The 23,773-nt window shown below is 33.8% G+C and overlaps 1 protein-coding gene across 1 annotated transcript in view; it reads left to right on the top strand.

Annotated features, from left to right (window-relative positions):
- The first annotated feature begins 1,662 nt into the window (after nt 1-1,662).
- The window catches only part of kibra (WW and C2 domain containing protein kibra), a 119,350-nt gene continuing 97,239 nt past the window's right edge, over nt 1,663-23,773 (top strand). Inside the window, exon 1 of the mRNA XM_068766941.1 lies at nt 1,663-2,005. Within this exon, the coding sequence (XP_068623042.1) occupies nt 1,878-2,005 (128 nt within the window). The 5' untranslated portion in view covers nt 1,663-1,877. The remainder of the gene's footprint in view (nt 2,006-23,773) is intronic.

Genomic DNA, 23,773 nt, shown 5'->3' with positions numbered 1-23,773 from the left:
GATAAATAATTCTCTAAAAAGTCTATTCTGCAACAAAAACATTATTATAGGCATAATTAATACGAAACTAAAATTAAACTATGAAACATCATCAATATTTTAATGTTAATCTTATTTATTAACGTAGAACATAGCCAGGAGTAGATAGATATGAAGTCTTTTATTTTTTTATTTACCTGAAATCAGATAATACTAAAGAAGAATTACGACACTAAGTGTGATTTTTGGAGCCGTACGTAAAAATAAGATGAAACCTAATTAAATATCGATTTACAACATTATTTGAATATTTTGCAATTTAAAAGTGTAATCTGTGCAGGATAGGTTATTCCGTTGTCGAGTGATTTATCTCCTTGGCGATTCCCCTGACTAGATCGTTTTACTTTTGACCCCTTGTATTTGCCATTCATTAACCAACCCTAAAAAGTTACAGAAAATATATAAGAGCAGAAACTTACAAAATTAAAATAATTTGTGTATATACAAACGTATATACTTATATATATATACATGCTTGTGTATATACGAGAAATACATAACTGAAGGTTTTATGTGTGTTTTATGGGTGTGTGAAAATTCATTGGTTAACATTATTATAAGTGCATGTTAGCCATTACTCAATAATTATTAATAACGATGGAAATAATAGTGAAAATTCAACCCGACAAGATTTTAAATTCATGGCAGTTTTTTTTTAAAACTGGCTCATGCATAGATTTATGAAGACACTAAATAAAACAGATCAAGCTAACGCTACTTTAGTTCAACCAAATATTGTCTACGTCCAAAAAATTGCCCGTGACTATTTGTAAATTGACCCATATCAATAAAATATTTAGTATATTTTTGCTACTTTTGCTGTTTTAGATTTTGCTTAATATTTGCAGGGTACCATATTTGCACTTAGAGAGAAGATAGAGCTGTCGCTTACGTAAAAATAAAAAAAAAAACCTTTTCAATCCGCACGAAAAAATTAATGTAAATAAATATTTAAATTATATTTTAACTTATTTTGTTTTTAAATATACGTTCGAATCATTTACAAAAGGAATGTACTTATTACTTGCTATTAAAAATAACGTATTAAATTCCCTATTCAATTACTACATTAGCATAATAATAAATTTATATATTTATAGTATCTTTTAAGTAGCAAACATATATTTAGTAATGTATATTTAGATCAATAAAACTTTGTAACCCTGTAAAAAGGTACATGGTTGCAGAAATCTGATCATATCTTTTCTATTATTAGAAAAGTGCTAACGCAATTGATTTGCAATGCAGACGGTTCCAGCGAAGCAACACTTACAGTGTTATGCAGTTGTATGTCTATAATTTGTGGGTATGTCTCATACATACGCGTCGGAATGCGCACCATACATATATATGCGGCTACGTATATGCGTCGGAATCGTAAATAAATTGAATGGATAGGTACCTACATTTTGCCTTCACTGTTGGCTAGCTCGGTTTTGTAGTTCGCACTGTGAACTGTGGGCACTCGTCAGTGGCTCAGCGTGTTTGCCAGGGCACGGCATGTAATGTAAACATTGTGGTCAAGAGGAATGCATTTAGACGGTAGGTGCTGGTAGTGAACATTATCATGAGCGGTGATAAGGCGACGACGGTCGCGCGCGGCTCAGTTAGCGACGCAGGCTCGCGCGGTGCGGTCGCGTCCATTGTATGTATCGACAAGAGTGACGTGCGGAACTGTTCGCGCTCGCGTACGCGCCGCATTCCATCGTGGGGGCCCTTCGCCGCCATTGGCCGATCCCGCGTGACGTCACACCTCGTAATGAGGTATTCAACATGGCCGTGTAGCTAGTTCGCGAGTGTGCTTCGTTATTCGTTTGAATGGATTTAATCAGTGAAATATGCCAAGGAGAAGAAACGGTGAGATACCCTTGCCCGACGGATGGGATTACGCGAGGGACTTTGACGGAAAGTTATATTTTATTGATCACAACAGTAGAAAAACGACGTGGATCGACCCGCGAGACAGGTAAGTTTTCCGAAGAGAAGTGTTAACCCGTAAGAGCCCCATGTCAAAACTGCACATTCCAATGCGATTTACAACGTTTTTTGATTAGATTTATTGCTTGTTTGGCTTTGGACTGGCGTCGCGAGTGTTTTTCCCCGTTCTCATTGTGCGAAAAATAGTAAATACGGTTCCTAAATAGAATAAATTGTCAAAAACAAACCGATCGCTCGCTGCGATTCTGCTGCTCTCTATCGCAAAACACGCGCAACTGTCTCGATTTCACACGACATTCCACAATTGACTAACAACAACTGACCTAAACACAAATTATGGTTATCAATTTCATCCTTCGACATTGCCATTCTTATATTCATACAGGTTGACTAGATTCGTATTAGAAAACGATGAATTAGGATAATAAGCCTGTCAATCTGTTGTTGTTTATAATGCAATAACAAATGGATACTTTTAATTAAGGCAGGTCTTGATGGTCGCTTTTCGTATTGCGATGTGCGGTGCGTGGAGAGCGGGTTGTGAGATGGAATGCACTGCATAGGCAAGCTGTTCGATGTGAATGACAGGCCGTAGAATGCGGCCCGAGCCTGCGGCGATGGTCGCGCCTTTCTAAAGCGGCGCAAACCCCCTTGGCCCCCTTCCACTTCCCCTTCGTCGCCACCACATCGAATTGCAGGTGCTCAACACATCCCCATTAAATACCAATCATGTCTAGCCGTATCTATTAGCTATAGTTAAGACGACACCTGCGACATTGTCTTAAAAAATTGACCTTAAGAGTTGACCACCTGCAGCTAAAGTGCACGGATACCGTTAAAAATGTTAAACGTGATCGTGATGAAGTCCTGACGATTCATCTTATTGCTTCTATAACTTCATCAAAAAAGTTATAAATAAAAGTTAGTGAATGTGAGCGAGCAGTAACATATTACCAGACGCAAAATTAAGTTGCGTAAATTGTTATAAATTATCCATGTCGGAACATTTTCGCGAATAATTTTTTTATTTGAGTTGAACACCTATAACCATGCAGGATATAGACGTACGTACCTACGTCGTATTTATTTTATAGATTTTAAATAGGCAAGAAGGTATTCAGACGTATTTGCGGACAGTGACACCACAATAAAATTTATCCTGGACACAGGAAACATAAAGTTAAATTTTTATTATACCTTTTGGAACTGCATTCCAAACGGTTCACAATATGGTATGCCAATATACTTATGTAAAGTATTTGTGTAGATTGTAGAGATTAAAAAAATTGAGTGTGGCATTTTAATAAATAAATTTTCTACTTTAGTGTCGCCTCGGTACTGATTTTATTTACTCCTTTGCTATAAAATCGATTCTCTAGAACGCGCTTACACCTGGTGTGAAGATGACCAGGAAATTAATTTAAAGTGAGGGTTACAAAGCCGTTTTTCTTTGACATGTTAATGGTATCATCACAATGATGTGAAGCAATGATGATGACATCATTTCAGCTGTAATCTACTGCTGAACAGAGGCTTTGTTGATTTCCAATAGGACCCGATCAAAGTGGCTTACATCCAGCCCCTTCCAATGACATTAACCAGGTGTCTGTCCACCTTCCACCTTCGCTTGCAGGTCTGTAGACTCTTCATCTGTCCCGCAATGTCACTTGCCCATTGCCAACTTGCTAATCCACTGAGCTATAATCAACGCAATAATTAGATATATGTAGAAATGTGGTATTAAAATAAATCCTTTTGGAAATGATAGGCTTATGTCCAGCTGTGGACAACTTTAGACTTAAATATTGATAACGATAAAGAATGTAATTATTTTCATTATGTTGATTTATATAAATATATTGATTTATTTATTATAGATTTCATACTTTTCGATTCACAAAAGTATAAGAATAAAAAGTAGTAGACATATTTTAACTTTGACTTTCTTATTTTTTGCATAAGAGTACTTAAAATAAAATAAATTAATTTAAGTATAAACTATAATGAGCTTCTACAATTCTATTTATGTCTTAACTATATTTAAAATATCTTATAATTGTTAATTATATATACGTTCATGACCTCTGTACTTACCAAAAGGTTGACGTAACGAATTACTTTGGCATTAAATTCACGCGTATTTATATTGTTAATAGATGAATAAAATCCTGCTCCATATTGAATATATAATAATTAATATATTTTTTAAACGAAGCAATAACGAAGTGGTCGGTGATGGTTCAAAACTGACCTAGAAGTGTGCGGATATAATACGATGTCGCTCGCACACAATAAAGCGTAGCACAAAGCCAATTTATTAACGCTAAAAATAACCCGTCCATGTCTCGGGCGCTTACTTTATTAACCTTATACGGGGTAACTAAACGCTATAACTGAAATTATGTCAGCCACCGGTCATTGCAAAAATAAATACTTCGCTTACGTAAATAAAAAAAAATATACTAATGTGTTGCCAAGTGCAGCCGCAAACGGTTCCATCAATTCGTCTAATATTGCAAGTAAAATAATGAAAAACAACGACCTTTTTTTTTAAACTTAAACCACAGATTAAATTAAGACTTCTGAACATAACTGTCATAGATTTGACATATGTAAAACAAAATAAAAGGTGTGTATTACTTTTATTTATATACAATATTACTTTTGCCTCGCTGTGTAAGAAACAGAATATTTATTTTTGTAAGTAATCCTTAAATGTTATTGAAATATTAAATCAATAAATAAAATGGTGTCTTTAAAATAAGTTTTTTATATACTGTGGCTGGTCAGTAACTTTTGACAGTATGAACATCTGTCGAGGCAGCTATACTCGTATAACATAAAACGTCATCAATTATTTTGAAAAATTAAATTTTCTTTTTTGATCACGGATTGACACTGCTTGCATTTAAGGCTTTACCGGGTTTTAAGCGACGGAGCTTTACAGGCTCTTGACTTGAGCGAACCAAATCCGATAAAGCTGATGTATTACAAACAATAATTTCGCCGCCCCAGAGAACTCTTGAACTTCGCTGCCTTAACAGGTTTAGGCTAAACCTCTCCTTTGCGCCATGTCCTATCAAAGTCACCGTATCTGTAAATGCTATTTCAAAAAAACATGGGCCGTAAAACAGATGCGTAATTTGACCTAATCATTCGTAAAGTTATTTTCACTTTAAAAGTGCTTTAAAAGATCACTGATAATAACGGTGTTAAAGCAATGAAATGTTAAAAACATTCGCTGTAACATTTTAAAAACCTGGAAAGGGTTTACGATGTTCGTTCAATAGATTGTATTGAGGACGGTTCCTACAAGGTAATAAATAGCTTCCACGCTTCCAGTAACGAGATATCGCTAGCTAATAGGGATTGCGGTTTTCGCAGATCGCTAAAGCCGGTAGTACATAAAAAGAGAAAAGATAAAAACTATCACTACTTATTCTTGAGATAAATTTAATATAACGTTTCTTCAACTACACTCTAAGTACGTTGACTGGAAAGATAATTGTAATAGGCGTTAAAAATTTTAGTCATGCGTTTACACGTGTCTATTTTTCTTAAATAAATATTTGACGTTAATAAATTTCATTAACTTGACGGGTCTTAAGCCTGTGGACTGTTTTCCGTAAGCAAGCATCACTGCGCTTATTTTAATTATTATTATTTTAAATCAGTTTAATTATTTTAATTTCATTCTCACTTTGCATGCATATGTAATAAAGCTCCACTACATTTTGTTTTTAGTGGTTAAAATCTAAAATAAAAAGTAAATTAATATATGATTTCAAAAATTCAATAGTTTTTTGCTGATCGAAATTTATGAAACTTGAAATTTATGAATTTTTGCCCACATGTAAACTCATCCTTACTGTGTATAATTAATGATGTAAGATATTGGACTTTTTCAAGTGTAGCAAAAACGAACGCCGCGGGCGATTGGAGATGTGTCGTAAATTGAAGGAAAGTTATTGTCTCGTTAGGAAACGAAACTGAAGACGATGATTGTTGATGTATGGGGTCGTCACTTATAATTGTATCAGCTAAATGTCACTTGGAACCCCACATTGTTCGCATTGTACCGGTTAATGGATAACTTATGCAGTCATTTGTAACTTATAACCGTTTTTGTAGTTACACTACGTTATTTGCGGTATAACTTAGAATGCTTAACCAAATTAACTTTGCTATCTCCAATTTTATATATGGCTTATAATACTGTCCACTTGGACTTGGCATTTGGTGATTCAGCGGGTACGACGGGTTAAACCTGATAAGGGTTTCTTAACTTCAAACCTCTTTTAAGGTTCAAGGGCTCCATGAGGAACCATGCTTCGAGCTCCTACAAAGTCAAAGTCAAGGTTATATGAGATCATTATAATCATCTGTTTATGTTAGTACGTAACGCGCTACTTACTAAGAAGAACTAGCAAAAAACTCGTTGGAGTTTGTATTTTTTTATTTGTTTGATTGTATTAACAATAATTCATACTACAATTCCACCGGATTCGAATCGCCAATTAATCTATCGGTGTATATGTATATAATTACAACTACACAATAACATGTTTACATAAAGATAATATCTTTTGTATGATATTAAGGAAAATCGTATGCAAAAATATGTGTATATCTGTAGTGTTAATTGTTTTATGATATCAATATTTTAATTTTACATTGGAAAGTACTTTGGTATAAGTATAGTAGACTAACTAGCTGAACTTCTTACGATTTAAGTTTGTCGATGTCGACAACATTAATAACCTTAGAGTTTTTTATATAACTTTAGTGTCTTAATATGTACATTCTATTTCGTACACTGTATAAATTTTGTACTAACGTGATGATATTTTCATTGCAATACTTTATGGTACAGCATATTTCTTGTTTCATTTTATCCTAACTCTTTCTTATTTGTTGATCATAAATACAGCACTACTTACTTAGAGACAGTCGATTATTGATAGTAGCATTGAAGGAAGATAACAGAATGAGATTTAGAAATAGATATATAGCTTTAAAGAGGTGAATGTACAGCTTATTTGCAGTCAAATGAATTGTTCATTGTTATATATCTTAACAACAAATTAGTAAATTATTACGTTTTAACAGCATAAAAATATTTAGTCGTTTCAACCCATAGACACCCGCTGCAAGACATAGGCCTCCCCTGATGATGTCTTTGGGGGAATATACCATAAATGCCACGCATGGCAAGGGTTGACAATCGCAGTGTGGAATTATGGTACACAGAGGACGCTGCTGCCCATCATACAACTGGCAACCCACACAGCGTCTACTGGTTCTGGTTCGTGGTCGCCATTCGAGAACCTTTCGTACCCAACGGCAATTTATGGTACCAGCGATGTGTTCCACCAACTGCTACTTCACACGAGTAATTCCTTGAGCTTTAACTTTAACTTAATCTTAAATCAACTTGTCTCTTTGAATGTACGTTATAACAGACAACTTAGATCTGCTTGGCCGGATTGACTTACCTTGAGACCCCAAAAAAGAAAGTTTTGTTTATACTGTTTTACTACCAATATTTCCTTTTTCTTTCTCCGTGATATCTTAATTATGTGTCAATAAATTTCAAATGACAGAAGTAAATAGAATTGTTCAAAGCGTTTCTTGATTTTGAACTTAGCAATACATATAGCGATTCACTTTTATTCACATAGATGTCGCCGGCGTTGGAATAGTCTTCTCAACATTGTAATACAAGTATGTACAAAGAATCTTGTGGATGCTTCCCACGCACAATGCTCCATGGTGCGTGACGTCAAGGGGCTGCACATTTTATAACGTTTCTTGACTCCAAAAGGGAGGTAGTTGCGTTATTTTGTGAATTAACAACATTCTCGTATACAGAATGATTGGTTATAAATGTGAAAGCTTTAAAGCGATGAAAAAAAAAACTCATTTACTGCAGTTATTGTTTATATACATAGATGTAGAGGAAAATATACAAAAATAAATATATCTAATATATAAAATTCTCGTGTCACGGTGTTCGAACTTGAACTCCTCCGAAACGGCTTGACCGATTTTTACCAAATTTTACATGCGTATTCAGTATGTCTGAGAATCGGCTACTATCTATTTTCCATACCCCTAAGTGATAAGGGTCCACCCCTAAATTTTATTTTTAATTTTTTAGACAATTTTTTTGGTTTTTATTTTATTATGATACAGCATACAAAAATACATACAAACCTAAATTTTCAACCCTCTACGATCAACCCTTATCTTACATTGGTTAATTAAAAACTTAATTTTTTTTTGCAAAACAACGTTTGCGGGATCAGCTAGTATACATATATGTTTTACACGTCCCATTAGAAAGTATTCTGTATATAATCTACCTTAATAGTTTCAAATGACGGATCTTCTCATTCCTAAATCGAATAAAACAATTCAAGTAAATTCCAGTAAGTTAGTTATTGCGGTCGCGATGTATTTAGTCGTTGCAGGGCGCGGTTTGAGGCGAAATATCGTGTAACATTGTTTACTGTACGCATTCCACTCAGATAAAGATGTCCTTGGCGAATGTACGCGCAGACGTCCCGAGACGACGACGTCTTGCGTCGATTTATTTTGATTCCTATGCTAATCAGTCTCGCTTTATCTGTATTCAGTGTATAATCTATGTTAAATTAACGACCGTATCGAGTATTCGAACGTCTTTTTTTAAACCGTGCTAAATATCGAATATTAAATCCTATGTACATAAACGTAAAAACGACAATGTAATGTAAACTTTATAATCATCTATTGAGGTTTATTTTCGATTAACACACACTTGTAGTAAATATTTAACTTATTTTCAAAGTTCGGATCGTTTGGTGTAGATAGTTTAAAAAGTAAGGGTAGATAAAAATTGTTAATTTTCTCAGTTTGTCTCGTATGGATAGTTGTTTAGCCCCCGTATGGAGTTTACTCCTAATCGAGATTTCAGTATTAATAAAGCTATACAATAAAACGTACAAGACAATTGCAATGTATACAGACAGATGTAGTAAAAAAATTATATCCATATATTAAAACCAACTGCGCCTTCGAAAATCGTGGCGGGGTAAGTGGGGGTTGAAAAAAAGAGGCCATAAGCGCTGCCGCACTCCCGTCTCACCGCGTGCATACCCAAGGAACGGTACAGCGGTTTTGGTTGCATTATTCTGCCGTGTCTATTTTATTCATATTAACGTCATCAATTTTAAATAAATGAATAGCGTATATATAATTGTATGTATATATTGATAAAAGCCGCAGTGGTTACGAATCAAGAGCAACATTCCGACGCTATCTACGCTCCGTCACATTTATTGTTTACTCATTTGTAATTTGTATTCCTTGCTTAGGCTATTTTTATCGCGTCGTTTCAATTTTACAGCTGTGACATCGTTTTAAGAGGCAGTTTGCGTTTAGATTAATAGAAATATTTAGTTGGTTTACATTGTAATTATACGTAGTAAACGGCAGTAGCAATTAATTTTAGGCTATATAAAATTATTAACACCTTTGTTAGCGATTGTACATAATATCACATTGTACATTGATTGTACATATATCTGACCGAATTACAAACCTCAACTATTGTAATAATGTCATTTTTGAAAGTCATGACAAAAAAATCAGATCGAGGTTTTTGTGGTTGTCGAGGGATGTTATTAGTTCATTAGATTTTTAAATGATAATTAAAACTGATAATACATTGCGCCATTTATTCTATAAGGACATTTTTGAGTATTCATTGTATGAAAAAACAACGGACTATTGAGGTCTCTTTGATTCAGAACGCGTATGAAAACTCGAAGCTTTGCGAATTCGAAAGATTTTATAGAGAAGCACAATTTGATTTTCATTTCTATCAATTAAATATCTTTCTGCACTATGACGCACACGGTTTAAGTTCATTCTTGTAAAAAATGTATTTATTAGATAATTATGACGTAAAATATTAATGTTTGTGCATGTTAAGTATATGCACGTAAATAATAAAACTAGTATAGTACATTTTTATTTAAATATAGTACAACGAAATATCCGAATTGAATCTATAAGCAAAATAAAACAATGATAATAAAGGCAAATTTCCTTTGAATGACGTGCTCCGGTTATGAGTTTTTATTTTCAGGGAGCTGGGGGTGGAAGACTTATATGGGATTCCTACCTACTAACCCCCCCCCCCCAGCGCTATGTGAGAAACGCCAGTATGTCCAAGTTAAGTATCACCTGCGATATTCTATTCCTGGCAGTCTTTTCTGGGATACGCATTTTTAATAATAACTCATATCCTTGTAGTATCACGATGATTCGAGATCACGTCGTTTCCATAGCAAGTGCTTCTCGCTACTCCTCCCGTACCTCAGTAAAGGGCAACAGACTTACTCCTCACGCCCATTACAGGGAGACCACACCACACCACAGCGCTAACTTCAGAGCACCAGTAACCACTGCACCTACGACACTCCGCACAGGACACCGGTTTATAAGCAACAGAACCAAACGTTACTCACCACACCACAACACCCATATTTAGGAAGCACCTGCTCCCTGACCTAAGGCGAGCCGAGGTTGGGTTCAGATCCTTTCTTGGCTCGCCCGGGGTCCACGCTACTGTCCATAGCCGCATATACACAACACAAACACTACTCCGCTTTACTATCTTTACTACGTGCGAATGACTTCATGACTCCGGTACGCCAGATCCTTTATTTTTAAGTTCACGGACCCTTCCGCTCCGTAAACTTAGCTCTGATGAACCTGTAAAAGACCTCGGGTAACAACAACAACCGAGAATAAGTAATAATCGGTAGTAATTATAAATTTTTGTTTACGTATATAACCTTTTGAAGTTTTGTCTACGTAAATAAGTGGGCGTGTGGCGACAAAATATGTCGTGTCGACATAGCGGTCTCCGGAATGGGACAGAATTTCTGCGTGGTTAGTCTTTCCAAATAGGGAATGTTGATGAATCGTGCGTCTACCGAGCGCGGCTAGCGGGAGATGACCGGACTGTTCCTAACGCGAGTTGTGACCGTGTTTTTGCACGATTTATTCGAATAGCTTTTTTTTTTTTTAGAAAATTTGTTACGAAGCTATTTTTGCGGTCTAAAATCACCGACTATTGAATCTAATGCGAACTTAAACTGATGGTAAATATTGATACTTGTGATGAAATGATAAAATATACTTAAATTACTACCAACAAAGTGACAAGTCTACCTGGTTATTATTAGCTAGGCCTACCTAGTAATAGCCAGGTAGACTGGTTTCTTGATAGCTAAGTCTACTTAATTGTTAGTAACCTACTAGCTACTAATAACAGAATGACTAAATAGTAAGCTGTTAAGCGATTGTACACTGACAATCGTTTGAATCTCATAAAATTAAATCCGTAGTATTGTAGTAATTCACCAAATTTGAGAATCCAGCTACATCTTGTGACCATGAAGAGTCGTCGGCCTATCTAGTAAAAAAAATTACGTATTATAGAGTAATGAAGAATGGAATCAATTTTCTGTTTAAATATGAAGCGCTCTATATATTTAATATTATAAAAGGTAGCACGTATAAAACTAAATAGATACTAATTTTATTAGCATAAGATGTATCGTACGCCACGAGAGCGGGCAGACGTCTGCGAAGGAATGCCGCATACTTAACGATCTCTTTATGTTTAAAGTCGCTTTATATAAAAATGTGCGATGCAAATCCGCTATGAGACGGAACGCTGAACGCCATTTTACCGCTACTCGACTTGAAAATGTCTAATAAAATTAATTTAGCGATCGTCGAAGGTTCTCCACGTGGCTGTAATTAAGATCATTAATTTACAGTAAAGCTAATTATTTTAATTGAAACATTATTTATTTTAAAATTAAATATAAGGTTAAACTAATAAGTAATGGTTTAGCCAATGAGAGAGCTTTGCTCGGGATCTCTATACAAAAATATAGTCCAGCGGATTGGCAAGTTAGGCAGTGGTTAGTCCACCATAGTGCGCAGAGCAGATCTTGGAGCCTCACTTACTGACCTTAAGCTGTGGACGACATTCGGCTGAAATAATGAGAATTGAGGAGCCGGACCGTGGATTATTTGGTTATATATGTATATATTTATGAATATACGATATATTAATATGTACACTTTTGTACAATTTATGTTATGGCTAAAGAAATGTACTCTTATCTCTGTTTAAGTGGTTACAATACAAAAAATATAGTACCATAAATGCAAAGTGATCTTGATGTAACATTTCTGCCGCTGACTTCCAAGGTTTTCATTACAAACTTTAAAAAAGTATTAATACGGAAAGTATCATATATAAATATCGTTTTTCTTATAATTGACACGATCATTAAATTTGTGTAAATCGGATTCATTTAAATAATTGAAAAAATATATAATGTAATTATTAAAGATCAAGTCCCGGTTTAATTAACTAGAATGTATAAAGGAGATCGAAAACCGCTAGGAATGGCGACTGTCTGTCGATGATGCGGCGTAAGGTTTTCCCCTTGTTCAGCGTTGATATGTTTTAAATAAAAATAATTATAACTTATATCGTTTAACTTAACATATTTAAGCACAGTATATATCTAATTTGAAACGTGTCGCTTATAAATTCAACCCTTAAATGCATAATGATGTAAAACTGCAACATACCACTTAAACGTAAAATGAGTACTACAATTAAAAGTAAATTCATAGTGTTGTATATCTGCAACATAAGTTTTTTAAAAAGTAAGTATAAAAAAATTTTATATACATTTTTTTTTCTATTTTTCCCTGCATTGTAGTGTACTTATCTGCAAGATTATTTTTTTTTAAAGTATGTGAAAAGACATGCATTTAAGGGTTAAGTATAGTGAGCAAATATTATAATAAAGCTACAAATCGTTTACAAGTATTTTGTAATAAATCTGTATAAAATGATCACTGTGAAATATGGTATACTTTTTTATTTGAATGCTATAAGACATTTACTTCGGGCAGTACAACATGTAGGAACAGATAGCAAACAATTATTAGTTTTAAAATGTATTAACCCCAATTTAGAAAACACTTTTTCTTACTGTATTATAATAACATTATTATATTATATTGATCTTCGGATAAGGTTTAATATATATTACAGCTTCTTTACAAATAAAACAAAAAAAATCTGTATCGTAAATCTTGTTTAAATTAAAATAATTAATGCAGGGTTCGAGTTAGGCTTGACCATAATGATATGCACTCTCAAACATAAAGCAGGAATTGCCAGCACCAATTATAAATAAATGATGAATAAGAGAGACAACCGGCACAACACATCTAAGAGAAAAAAATGAATGTCATTTGAATTTGGAATTGGTTATTACATCCAAAAAGGTTGTCCGCAAATCCTTGATCATGTATTGACAGGCGGACGTGGGCGACGCATGCGTCTACAGGTCAGACATAGATACAGTAAAATGCACCTTGTCGACTCTATACACCGATTGCAAATGGTAAGAGGCCCGCAATTGGCGTTAGAACGTAAGCATAGCGGAATGCAACCCAACCACCTGTAACACAGATCACTTGATAGACTCTGCGGCCGGTTAAATTATACTATCACGTATTTTGTCGAAACGAGGTAAGCAGCGAGAGCGGTACACCTCAATACTTCTCCGACGAAAGCTTAATAACAATTATGATCGCTGTATTACCTTTCAGAACGATATTACTTTGTAAATTAATTAATAACTCACAAGTAATAAGTTGCAACATGAACTTTACGGGGTGATTAGCATGTACATAAGTGTAATAGCTTTTAAAGAGATGTCATTTAGCCTATGGTATACCTAATCCAAAAATCGTAATGATAATATAATAAAAATAAACGTATTAAAAAATCGTATACATACTAAAATTAAAAATTGTTTACCATCCATCCGTGATAATTCAGTACTGTATTAGAAGCTATAGTTGAATTCTAATAGAAAATTAAATAATATAACCTTTTTTCAGAGTGACTTTATATCGGATGATGGGAAATAAGTTTAAAGGCTTTAAAGCTTTTTGCTGACAAATAAGCTTTTATAACATATAACCAATCAAGCTAACCTTTACTACAATATTTGTCACACATTATCAGAAACTTCAAATAAATTGGATGTCAATAATATTCGTCGCTTTTTGCTTGTGTATTGGATTAGCAATTTTACGTAAAAACTACATTAACAAATTATTATACTTAGTAGTTGATTATAAATGAAATGTTGCCAGTTTAGAAAAAAAAAATCGTTTTAATAAACGCTCTAAATAATTCTGGTATATCGATCGAAATACATCTCGTTGGATATCGCGCGTCGAGTTCTATACGGAGGTAGTTTTTTCGCGACGGCTTACTGGATCGGCCATTCACGAAACAATGGCACAGTGGAATTTCGTGCCTCAACAAATTTTCGCAGAAGTCGGTCGACTCCATTCATTCGCGTTGCATTGCGGCGTGCATTGATATCGGGTTGTTTTGGCCGAGTTGAACCACACTTTCCGGTCGCGACGTTGCTCTAATAACAGCGTGGACGCGGTAAGTTGTATTGAAAACCACTGTTGATTTAATGAATGAAAAATGTAATCATTCGATGGAATTCTGATTGATAATTAACAATATACTGAATTCATTTAAAATAAAGTTAGATAATTAACGAAGATATAAATTCAAATATAGATAAAGTAAAAAAAATCCTCCGTTTATTTCTTTATTATGACCATCAAAAGTAAAAATATGTATTCTTTTCTTCAGCAATATTTTATCGAAGTATTTAATTATGTATTAAATATCGATATAAAGAAAATACAATGATTCAATGAACAATTTTTTTTTGTAGGACTGTGCTTATAAGCATGATATACAATTCTATTTTTATGCTTCGTTTTGATGAACAATTACATTTAGAAATAGTAAATGATAATTGCAACTCAATATATTCAATTCAATATTAAAATCCACAAAAACACATCCGTACTGCACTAACGGTTTACACTAATATTAATATATATATATATATATATAAACAGTATTTGTTTCAAGGACGGGATAGAGAACAAGGTTTCAAAATTCAAAATCTATTTTTTATAAAAGTAGTTTTTTCCACGCACTTATGAATCCACGTTTTAAATTATATTGTAAGTAATAAATTAACATTGGCTCGGAATGCTGATCTGCTGACAAGAGCCGGCAAGAAACTCAACGCTCTACATCAATTCAAGTAGGATCCAAAGTTCCGGATGGAATTTGAATTATAAAATCCTATTTAACGCAAAAGAAAGTGTATGTACGTTTAATATTTTAGACTACGTCAAAATTTTTCGCCTGAAAAACATTTTAGTTCGACACGATAAATAGTAAATCTTCGATCACAAAAGGAACAGATCTTAAGATTTATCTCGAGTTAAATGTGCCGTGGTTATTCAATCTATGCATTAGTTTCGTGCTCTAAGCAACTGTTCTGTTAGACAATGGTTCAATCAAGTCGGCGGTCATTTATTACGCTCAACAAAAACTGTTTAAATTCTTTGTTAATTTTGTTATCGTTATCCGCAACATATGTAATTGTTTCGAAACGTTGTTACAATAGATATAATAGTTTCATTAACGGACGAGTTTATTGTACGTTTTACTTTGTGTTTTATATGTAAAACATTATACTTTGATATTACTTCACCTCGTATTAATTAAGTAATGTAGTTTTATGGTCTGTGAAGACATTAGTGATTTATGAATAGTTATTGCAAACGTATGTATTTACGTATGTTTAGCAGTGATAGCAAATACGTTGAGTTCAGAGACATGCGATCATAGGTCGCGAGTTCAATCCCCGAAATACAATCTTATGAAGTCTTATGTAATTCACACTTAGTGTATTAATTATATAGGATTGCCACAGCTCACAAATAAGTTGCTAGAGGATGGGCAGCAGTTTCCTCTACTTTAAATTCACGGACCCTTCCGCTACATGAACTCAGCTCTGATGAAGCTATAAAAGCCCTCGGGCCAACATCAACATCAACCGAAAATAAGTAAGTGTCTTCTGCGAATCATAATATCACACTGCGATCGTCAACCCGCCTGCCGGATGTAGCAATTGTAGTATATTCCCCCCATAGATATCTTAGGAGAAGGCCTAAGCATTGCAGCGGGCATTTACGACGACGATATATTTACATGGATATACCACTAAAAAAATTTTATTGAATTAAAAAATTCGAACTATTTACGATTGTGTAAATTAGGTATGTCCTGTTACTTTGATAACAAATCGCTAACTAAATATTTGATGGATTCACGTAAACATCGAATCATTTCGGAGAAAAAGCATATCTATGTTATGATTTTACATTATAAGCAGAAATCGCTTTATCTATTACGATGGACGGCTAACACGAAGCCGCAGCCCCATGTGCTGCTACGATCGGTTCCGTACCACGCTCGTTACCACAGTAGCCAAAACAAATAATAACATATTGCTCAAGAAACTTTCCAAATGTGTCACGAGCCACAGTAGTAAGCGAGACATCAGAGGAGGAAGGTTACAATTATTACCAATTAACACGTTCTATGCCGATAAAAAAACGCAGTTGCCTGTTCAGGCCGTACCGGCCAGTGATGGGTGACATAGACTTTCAGTTCAAGCCGCGTCAGTCAGTGATGACCGCATTTTAGGAGGGTTTTCGTTTTGTTCTTAGGCCATTGGGCAGTGCTGAAAAACTAAATCTCATATTAATTGATCCGCGTGACTCTCTAGCTTTACCGTACCGAGTTGGTTTTTAAAAAAAAAATAAAAACTTAGAAAAACAACAATTACCATGCAAAGAAATTTATTGCAAAAATCATCCTTAAATAATGACTTTTGTTATAACCAAGTGACATTAGAGTAAAAGATAAAGGCATATAAGCAAAGAAACAATTAAGTAAATTTGAAAATGATTTATGATTTTTAATATATCTAAAGAGAAACCTCACTGACGGTCAGTACTGACCGCGTTAGCAGAGAACGTGTTAATGTATAATATTTGCAGTGGTGGGTTAGTAGTCTAAATAGGTCCTGGGTTCGATTTTCAATGTACTTAAGTAATTACTACTACTATATTGAAAATCGTATTAAGATGCCCTTTGTTACTTCGATTAAAATCATCATCATATCAGCCGGTAAATGCCCACTGCAAGGGACAGGCTTTCACCAGGTCTTGCGGTGCTTGCATTCAGAGAATTACCTCGACCTTGACTGTGTTGTCGGTCCAGCTAGTAGGCGGGCTACCTACGATTAATTTAACTAAAGTTAAAGTGTAAGAATGTCTGTTTTAACATAGAAATATTGGAATTCCGTTAGATTTTCCATAAATACTTAAAGTAAGCCGATATTTAGGCCGCATTTCATGCGTCCACGCACTGCGAGCATATTCAAATACTCCAATACAGTGAGTGGATACATTGTAAGGCACGCGCCGGTCCGCAGCGTGACGAAGTCGGCTGGTATGTAGCGTGATTCAGACGGAGCGACGGAAACCTTGCGCATATGCAATGTTTACACGATCATGTCGGTCATTTTCAGACAGTGCACCATTATATCGAAATGTTTACAGTGGTTCAACTTTTGTTACGCACTAAAAAGGCATAGTCGAATCCAATTAACCACAGAGTAAACATTCAATCGATTTCGTATCGCTGATCATCGATTATTTCATTTTGATATCGATTGTCTACATTTTTCAGTGCAGTGTTTTTCAACCCTTTTAATGATACTACACATAATATAATAATAAAAGTGTTTCATTCAAAAGAAAAAAACAATTTAGACAATCTTTGGATAAACAGTTAGCAATTGAAAGTCCATACTTATTATTTTGTTTAAATTATTTAGTACACTAATTATTGCGAGCTACGTTTTGAATGATGGCGTAAGAATTTTGAAATTTTTAAAAAGAGAAATAGCCGTTAATAAAAATTAAAAAATAATCATTTCGTAAATTTAACAAGCTCAAATTTTTATTGTAGTGTGGAATATTGTTTTTGTCCAGCTACCTTTCCTTACGCTTCTCAATGCACAGATTAAAAAACACCGGTACAGTGCATTAGAAAATGTTTAATATTATTTCGAACGATCAATACAGTTTAACATTACAAACAAGTGACTTGAATTTGCAAAAAGGTATGGCTAAAAATTAAAAACGTTTGATTTCGTCGCACATAAAGCTGAAACGTCGCAGAGACCTTGGTAGCCTAACGTGACGCGCCTCATTTCTGTTCACACTCAACGTTGGAATGTCGTTTGTCAATGATCGAATAACATCTGACGTCAGAAAGTCACATTAGCTGTCCGCACCACAAATTTGCTTGGGAAATTACCTTTTTTTTTGGCAGAAAAATAGCTGATTAACTCTGATATTATTCAACTTATAATTATTAATCAAGCTGGTTACTTTACCACACATAATTGAATAACTCTATTAAACATAACTGTTTTGTTTTTGATTATAATTTCACCATTTGTGATCACATAGTACGACATCATGAAGAAAGACAAGAGTCCAATTTGATGGAATCTAGCGGTAAGGACTTGTCGTAGGTCACGGGTTCAATACTTGATATACAATTTTATATAATTCACATTTTCTGCATTAATTATATAGGATTGCCACTGCTCATAAAGTTTCCAGAGTATGGGCAGCAGTGTTCTATGCGTACCATAACACCATACTGCGATCGCCAACCCGCCTGCCAAGTGTGATGAATATGGTATATCTCCCCATAGCCATCATCGGGAGCAAGTAAAACAAGAGTTCCAAACACACTCTAATCGGAGGAGATTCTGCAATAAATTCAGACGAGTTTTATGTAAACTCATTCACTGTCTTACATATAATCTTATTGTAATACCTTTTAATGGTTTATTTATATTTTTATGTAAACTTTTAATGTCGCAATGTTTTAACAATATGGAAATAATCAATATCAAATTTTCTAAAAACAAAGTTAAAGTATTTAATGCGTATGCTGATTTTATTTGTAATTAGAGTCGTGTAGGTACACCGTCGGGTGTTATTACACTGTACAGTTTCTTTTTTAAATTCCAATACCGAATTATTCGATTCAATAATGGCGTGATTGGCATCGTGTCAGCGATTCGGAATGCGGGAGGAAACGCTGTTGACCCCCAGCGTTTCCTTTTTCGGGCATCCACTGATGCTCCTATGTGCTTTGTTTGAAACTCGCACGGAATACGTATGCCCGTAATAAAGTCTCATGACATCATTCGTATTATTTTAATTTTCACGAGATATTTTAGACCTTCCTTTTCTTATTTTTGAATCTAAAATTCATTATAGCATTCATTAGTTTCTGATCGATCGAATGTGCTGCTTGGTTTGTTGACTCATTTGTACGATTAATATTTTAATGTATATGACATTTGATATAAGAAGAGCAACTAATGAGTTTCTGGTCGGTTCTTCTCGGCAGATCAGCATACCGACCCGGTGGTAGCTTACTGCGTATAATGTTAAAATAATCGACGATTCAAGTCTATTTGAATATAGAAATTTTAAATATCAATTTAATGACAAAAACTGTGATACAGAGCTTCAAAGTCGGACAATGGCCCGTAATGAATGCGTAAAGAGTTTATATAGAATTCCAAGGGAATGTGCATTAAACGGGTTGTCGGGATTAAAATATTTCCCGGGTCGATATTTATAGAGCGCTGGTGGGAGTGCGTGTTAGTGTATCGGTGGCCCGCTGTGTGAGACAGCGTGGCACCGCCTTCGACCCGGCCGGTCTCCAACTTTGTCGTAATCCAGGATTTGGCAATCGCTCTTTGGAAACGTTCAGACGGCAACACACGATCGAAATATATACATATATATAATAATAATTACGTAATTACCGTTATCTGTACAAATTCCACAGATGTTTGGCAATCTGGCACGGATTCTTGTAATGCCGATTGATTCACGAAATTTTTATGCTTTGATAAGCGAAGCAATGTTGTTTAGACTGTGAACAGTATTATCATTTTATTTTACAATGTATTAATCGTATGATGTATACGTGTCATGGTTCAATCTTCATGATATTATTTTAATATCCCAGTCAAAAATACAGGCTGGTTGGTTATACGTAAAAGCTTTAAATTTGTGAAAATTTTTAATCATCCTATGTGAGGTGATTACTCTGAAATATATTACATAAATTTACTTATTCTATTGGATTGCGGCAGACTAATAATAATTTTTTTTGATCTTTTAATATTATTTTTATTGTACATAATCAGTAATTTGAAAACGTTTTTTATTTATATAATTAGGTTATTTGATGGACATATCCTAACAAGAATAATACTTGAAAATAAAAGTAAAGATATTAAAGAAATCATTGCGTTATTTAATGTTTTTGAAACCATTGATTTTTTGAATCCTATACATTAATTTACAGCGAATGTGCATTCATTCTTTTGAAGCTTTCACATCTATAATGAATTACTATATATATATATATATATATATATATATATATATATATATATATATATTTAGTTAGTTAAAAATATTTACGCCAAATTGTTTATGTGAAACAAATGGTGCGATTGGATTATTAATGTACTGTTTCCGATTTAACCCTTAATAGCCTGATTTAAGGAAGTGATTTTTTTATAATATTACTGTGTTTGCTTGAGGGTTTAGATGAAGGGAAAAATATATTTTTTTAAATTTCGTTGGAAAGAATATTATACAACAGTAAAATTCGTACAGTCAACCTATAAAAAAAACTAATAGTAATGTGAACATTCGGTTTCAAAAGATTGGTATCAAAATTGAAACTCTAGGCTAATAAGAGTTAAGACAATTACGTGTAATTTGTCCGTATAGTGTGATAGTGCAGTCACCTGGGGTACGCCATGAAATATGAAGGATATAATGCGCGTCGGGCGGCAATCTCTTCGCTTCTATTTGCGGCACCCGACCGACAGTACATTGGCCCTCTGCGTGCTATTTTCCAGCGAATCTGCACTGACATATCGCACGGTGGAACCACTCGTCTATAGACGAGTTAAACGTTACGTACCGATACAGTTTTGCGAAGTGCATTTGCAAAATGGTCGATTTGATTATCTAATATATAAAATTCTCGTGTCACGGTGTTCGAACTTGAACTCCTCTGAAACGGCTTGACCGATTTTTACCAAATTTTATATGCGTATTTAGTAGGTCTGAGAATCGGCTATTATCTATTTTTCATACCCCTAAGTGATAAGGGTTGTTCACCCTTAAATTTTTTTTTTTGACGAAATTTTTGGTTTTTATTTTTTTATGATACAACATACAAAAATACATACAACCCTAAATTTTCACCCCTCTACGATCAACCCTTATTTTTAAATTGAAAATTAAAAATATTTTTTTTGCAAAACAACGTTTGCGGGATCAGCTAGTCAATACTATACTATATCAGAAACGTGTAGTTACAAAAGTACTGTTTACACTAATATTCTCTAATATATTATATATGTACGTTGTGAATCTTACTTAATTGGAGGCACTATCTTGTATCTCACTTATGAAATGCTTTTTTTTTAATTCTAATTACATTGATCTATCAAATAGTATGGTTAAATATACGTGTAAAGTTTCAAAGTAAAGTATGGTACATCTTATTCAAAAGCTATTAGTTTCAGAAATAATAAGTAACGTAATGATATTATAGCAAAATATATATTTTTTAATTCGTATTATAACATATAAGTTATATGACTATGTATGTCTCTACAGATTTTTAGTGCAGAAAGTTACTGGTCTATCATATTTTAATATGAAAAATAAATTAATATAACATATTTCGTTGTGATCACTTTATACAGGTTGATTGGAATTAGGTGTAAAAGCATTGAAGCTTTATGATAAATGAGCTATAAAGGTATAAACCTTTTACACATATAACGAAACACCCTGTATATTTTATATTTAAATCACTCATGATTGACGGATATTGAAAAATAAATAAATAAAGGAACACAACCAATACTGTCGGTGCAGGTGGTGTAATTTTTGACTTAATCTATTCGTATATCATTGAATAATTATGTTATTTAATTAGATAATATTATTGTCCACAACAGATCGCTTATATTAATTACTTGAGTGGCATGAGAAGAATGAAAGAACGGATCTAATTTTATAGAATTTAGATTCAAATTGAGATTTAAAATCCGTGTTTACGTGTGAATATGAAATTTATATTGCGGGTATATTTAGTTTGTTATATTAAGTTTATATTTGTCAAATTGAAATTAGAAGGTTTATTAGCGAATCACTAGAACCGATTTCAAATTGACTCTTGAATTTTATCTGCCTCGATTTTTATATAAAACACCTGAAGTTTTCGAGTATTCATGTACTTATATTTTTTTAAAAAAGTAATACGTTAAAAAAAATAAGATCATTATTAGACTAGTAATTTACTATAGACATAGGTTTAAAGGAAGCTTAATCGTAAAACTGAATGGGAGAAGTCAGTTATTTTAGTTACACGCTTAATAAAAGCTACACAATCATTTTTCTGTAAAATTTATTCTCTATTAATATTACAAGCAACTAAACAGTAGTAATTCCATAAAATAATGACAGCAATAAAAATTCTGTCACTACCCCGTGCGTATACAGCCTAGTTATACTTGTGTGCGTGCTGCTGTGTGTGTGCGACAAGGGATTCCGTGACACGGGTCACCGTTTCCGAGAACTCGACTCGTCTTGACGTCCCGCTGACAGGACTGGTTTTGCCGTTCAGTCGCGACGCAGTAACATTGTAACATGCAACTGTCTCACTCCCGCTAATGGGTAAAATCTCTCCCAACTCTTTCCCTCGGCGATGCATTGGATGCGCACACGCATGCGTCCTCTATCCCCTCACCTCGATAAGAGCGATCGCGTACTGAAATGGACGCCGCGCTTTCGGTAGCAACCAACAAGTAGTAACGAATTTCCATTGAAGATCCAGGCTATAGTATCGCCTTTATACGTATTAAATATACTTTATGTGGTTACAAATTTTCATTCGAATAATTATTAAAATGAAACCGTTATATGTATGTTCTAACATGTTATCTATATGAATCACAATTAATTTAATTATGTGTGTACAATAAGAATTTGTATAACTGACAATTCTTGACCCGATATAAATTTCAATAAGTCATTATCAAACCAAGATCAAGATGTGCAAGGACTACCAACTTTATGGCATTGAATAAAATGACATTGAAAGCTTTTCTAAATAATAAGTAATAAATTTAACAGAACAAAATTTAACTGGTTTATTATCAAATTTTTTTACCCTTTCTGCTTATAATGAGTCACTTCTAAATACATGTATTTTAAAATAAATCCTTGTACCCTCGTTTTCATTTACGATCCTTTTAAAATATTATAAAGCAATTCGTTATGAAAGAAAATTACAAGGTTTGTGGCGACTTGTAATTTTTTTATCGACATTTGCAATGTGCAGTTTTTTAATGTTTGTAGCATCTGTCTGGTAAATTTATGTTTTTCACATGGCCAATTTTACGTCGCCTGTTCCCGTGGTGTAAAAGTACCAAAATTATTTATGTACGCACTAGAAAATAAACATAACTTTAAAACTAAAATAAACCATGTCGTTTATAAATTAAAATTCGAATTGATTATTCAAAGTTAAAACTTGGACAATGATTTCGGTAGTAAAGGAATGTATGTATAAACTGGTAAAAAATTCATAAAGCGCACGGTGAAAATA

The sequence above is a fragment of the Battus philenor genome, unplaced genomic scaffold, assembly GCF_028537555.1.
Source record: "Battus philenor isolate CCGP_79_NKW_IND1 unplaced genomic scaffold, ilBatPhil1.0.hap1 SCAF_22, whole genome shotgun sequence".
NCBI lineage: Eukaryota > Metazoa > Arthropoda > Insecta > Lepidoptera > Papilionidae > Battus > Battus philenor.
Note: the sequence above shows the minus strand (reverse complement) of the source record. Positions and strands in the feature narration are given on the sequence as shown.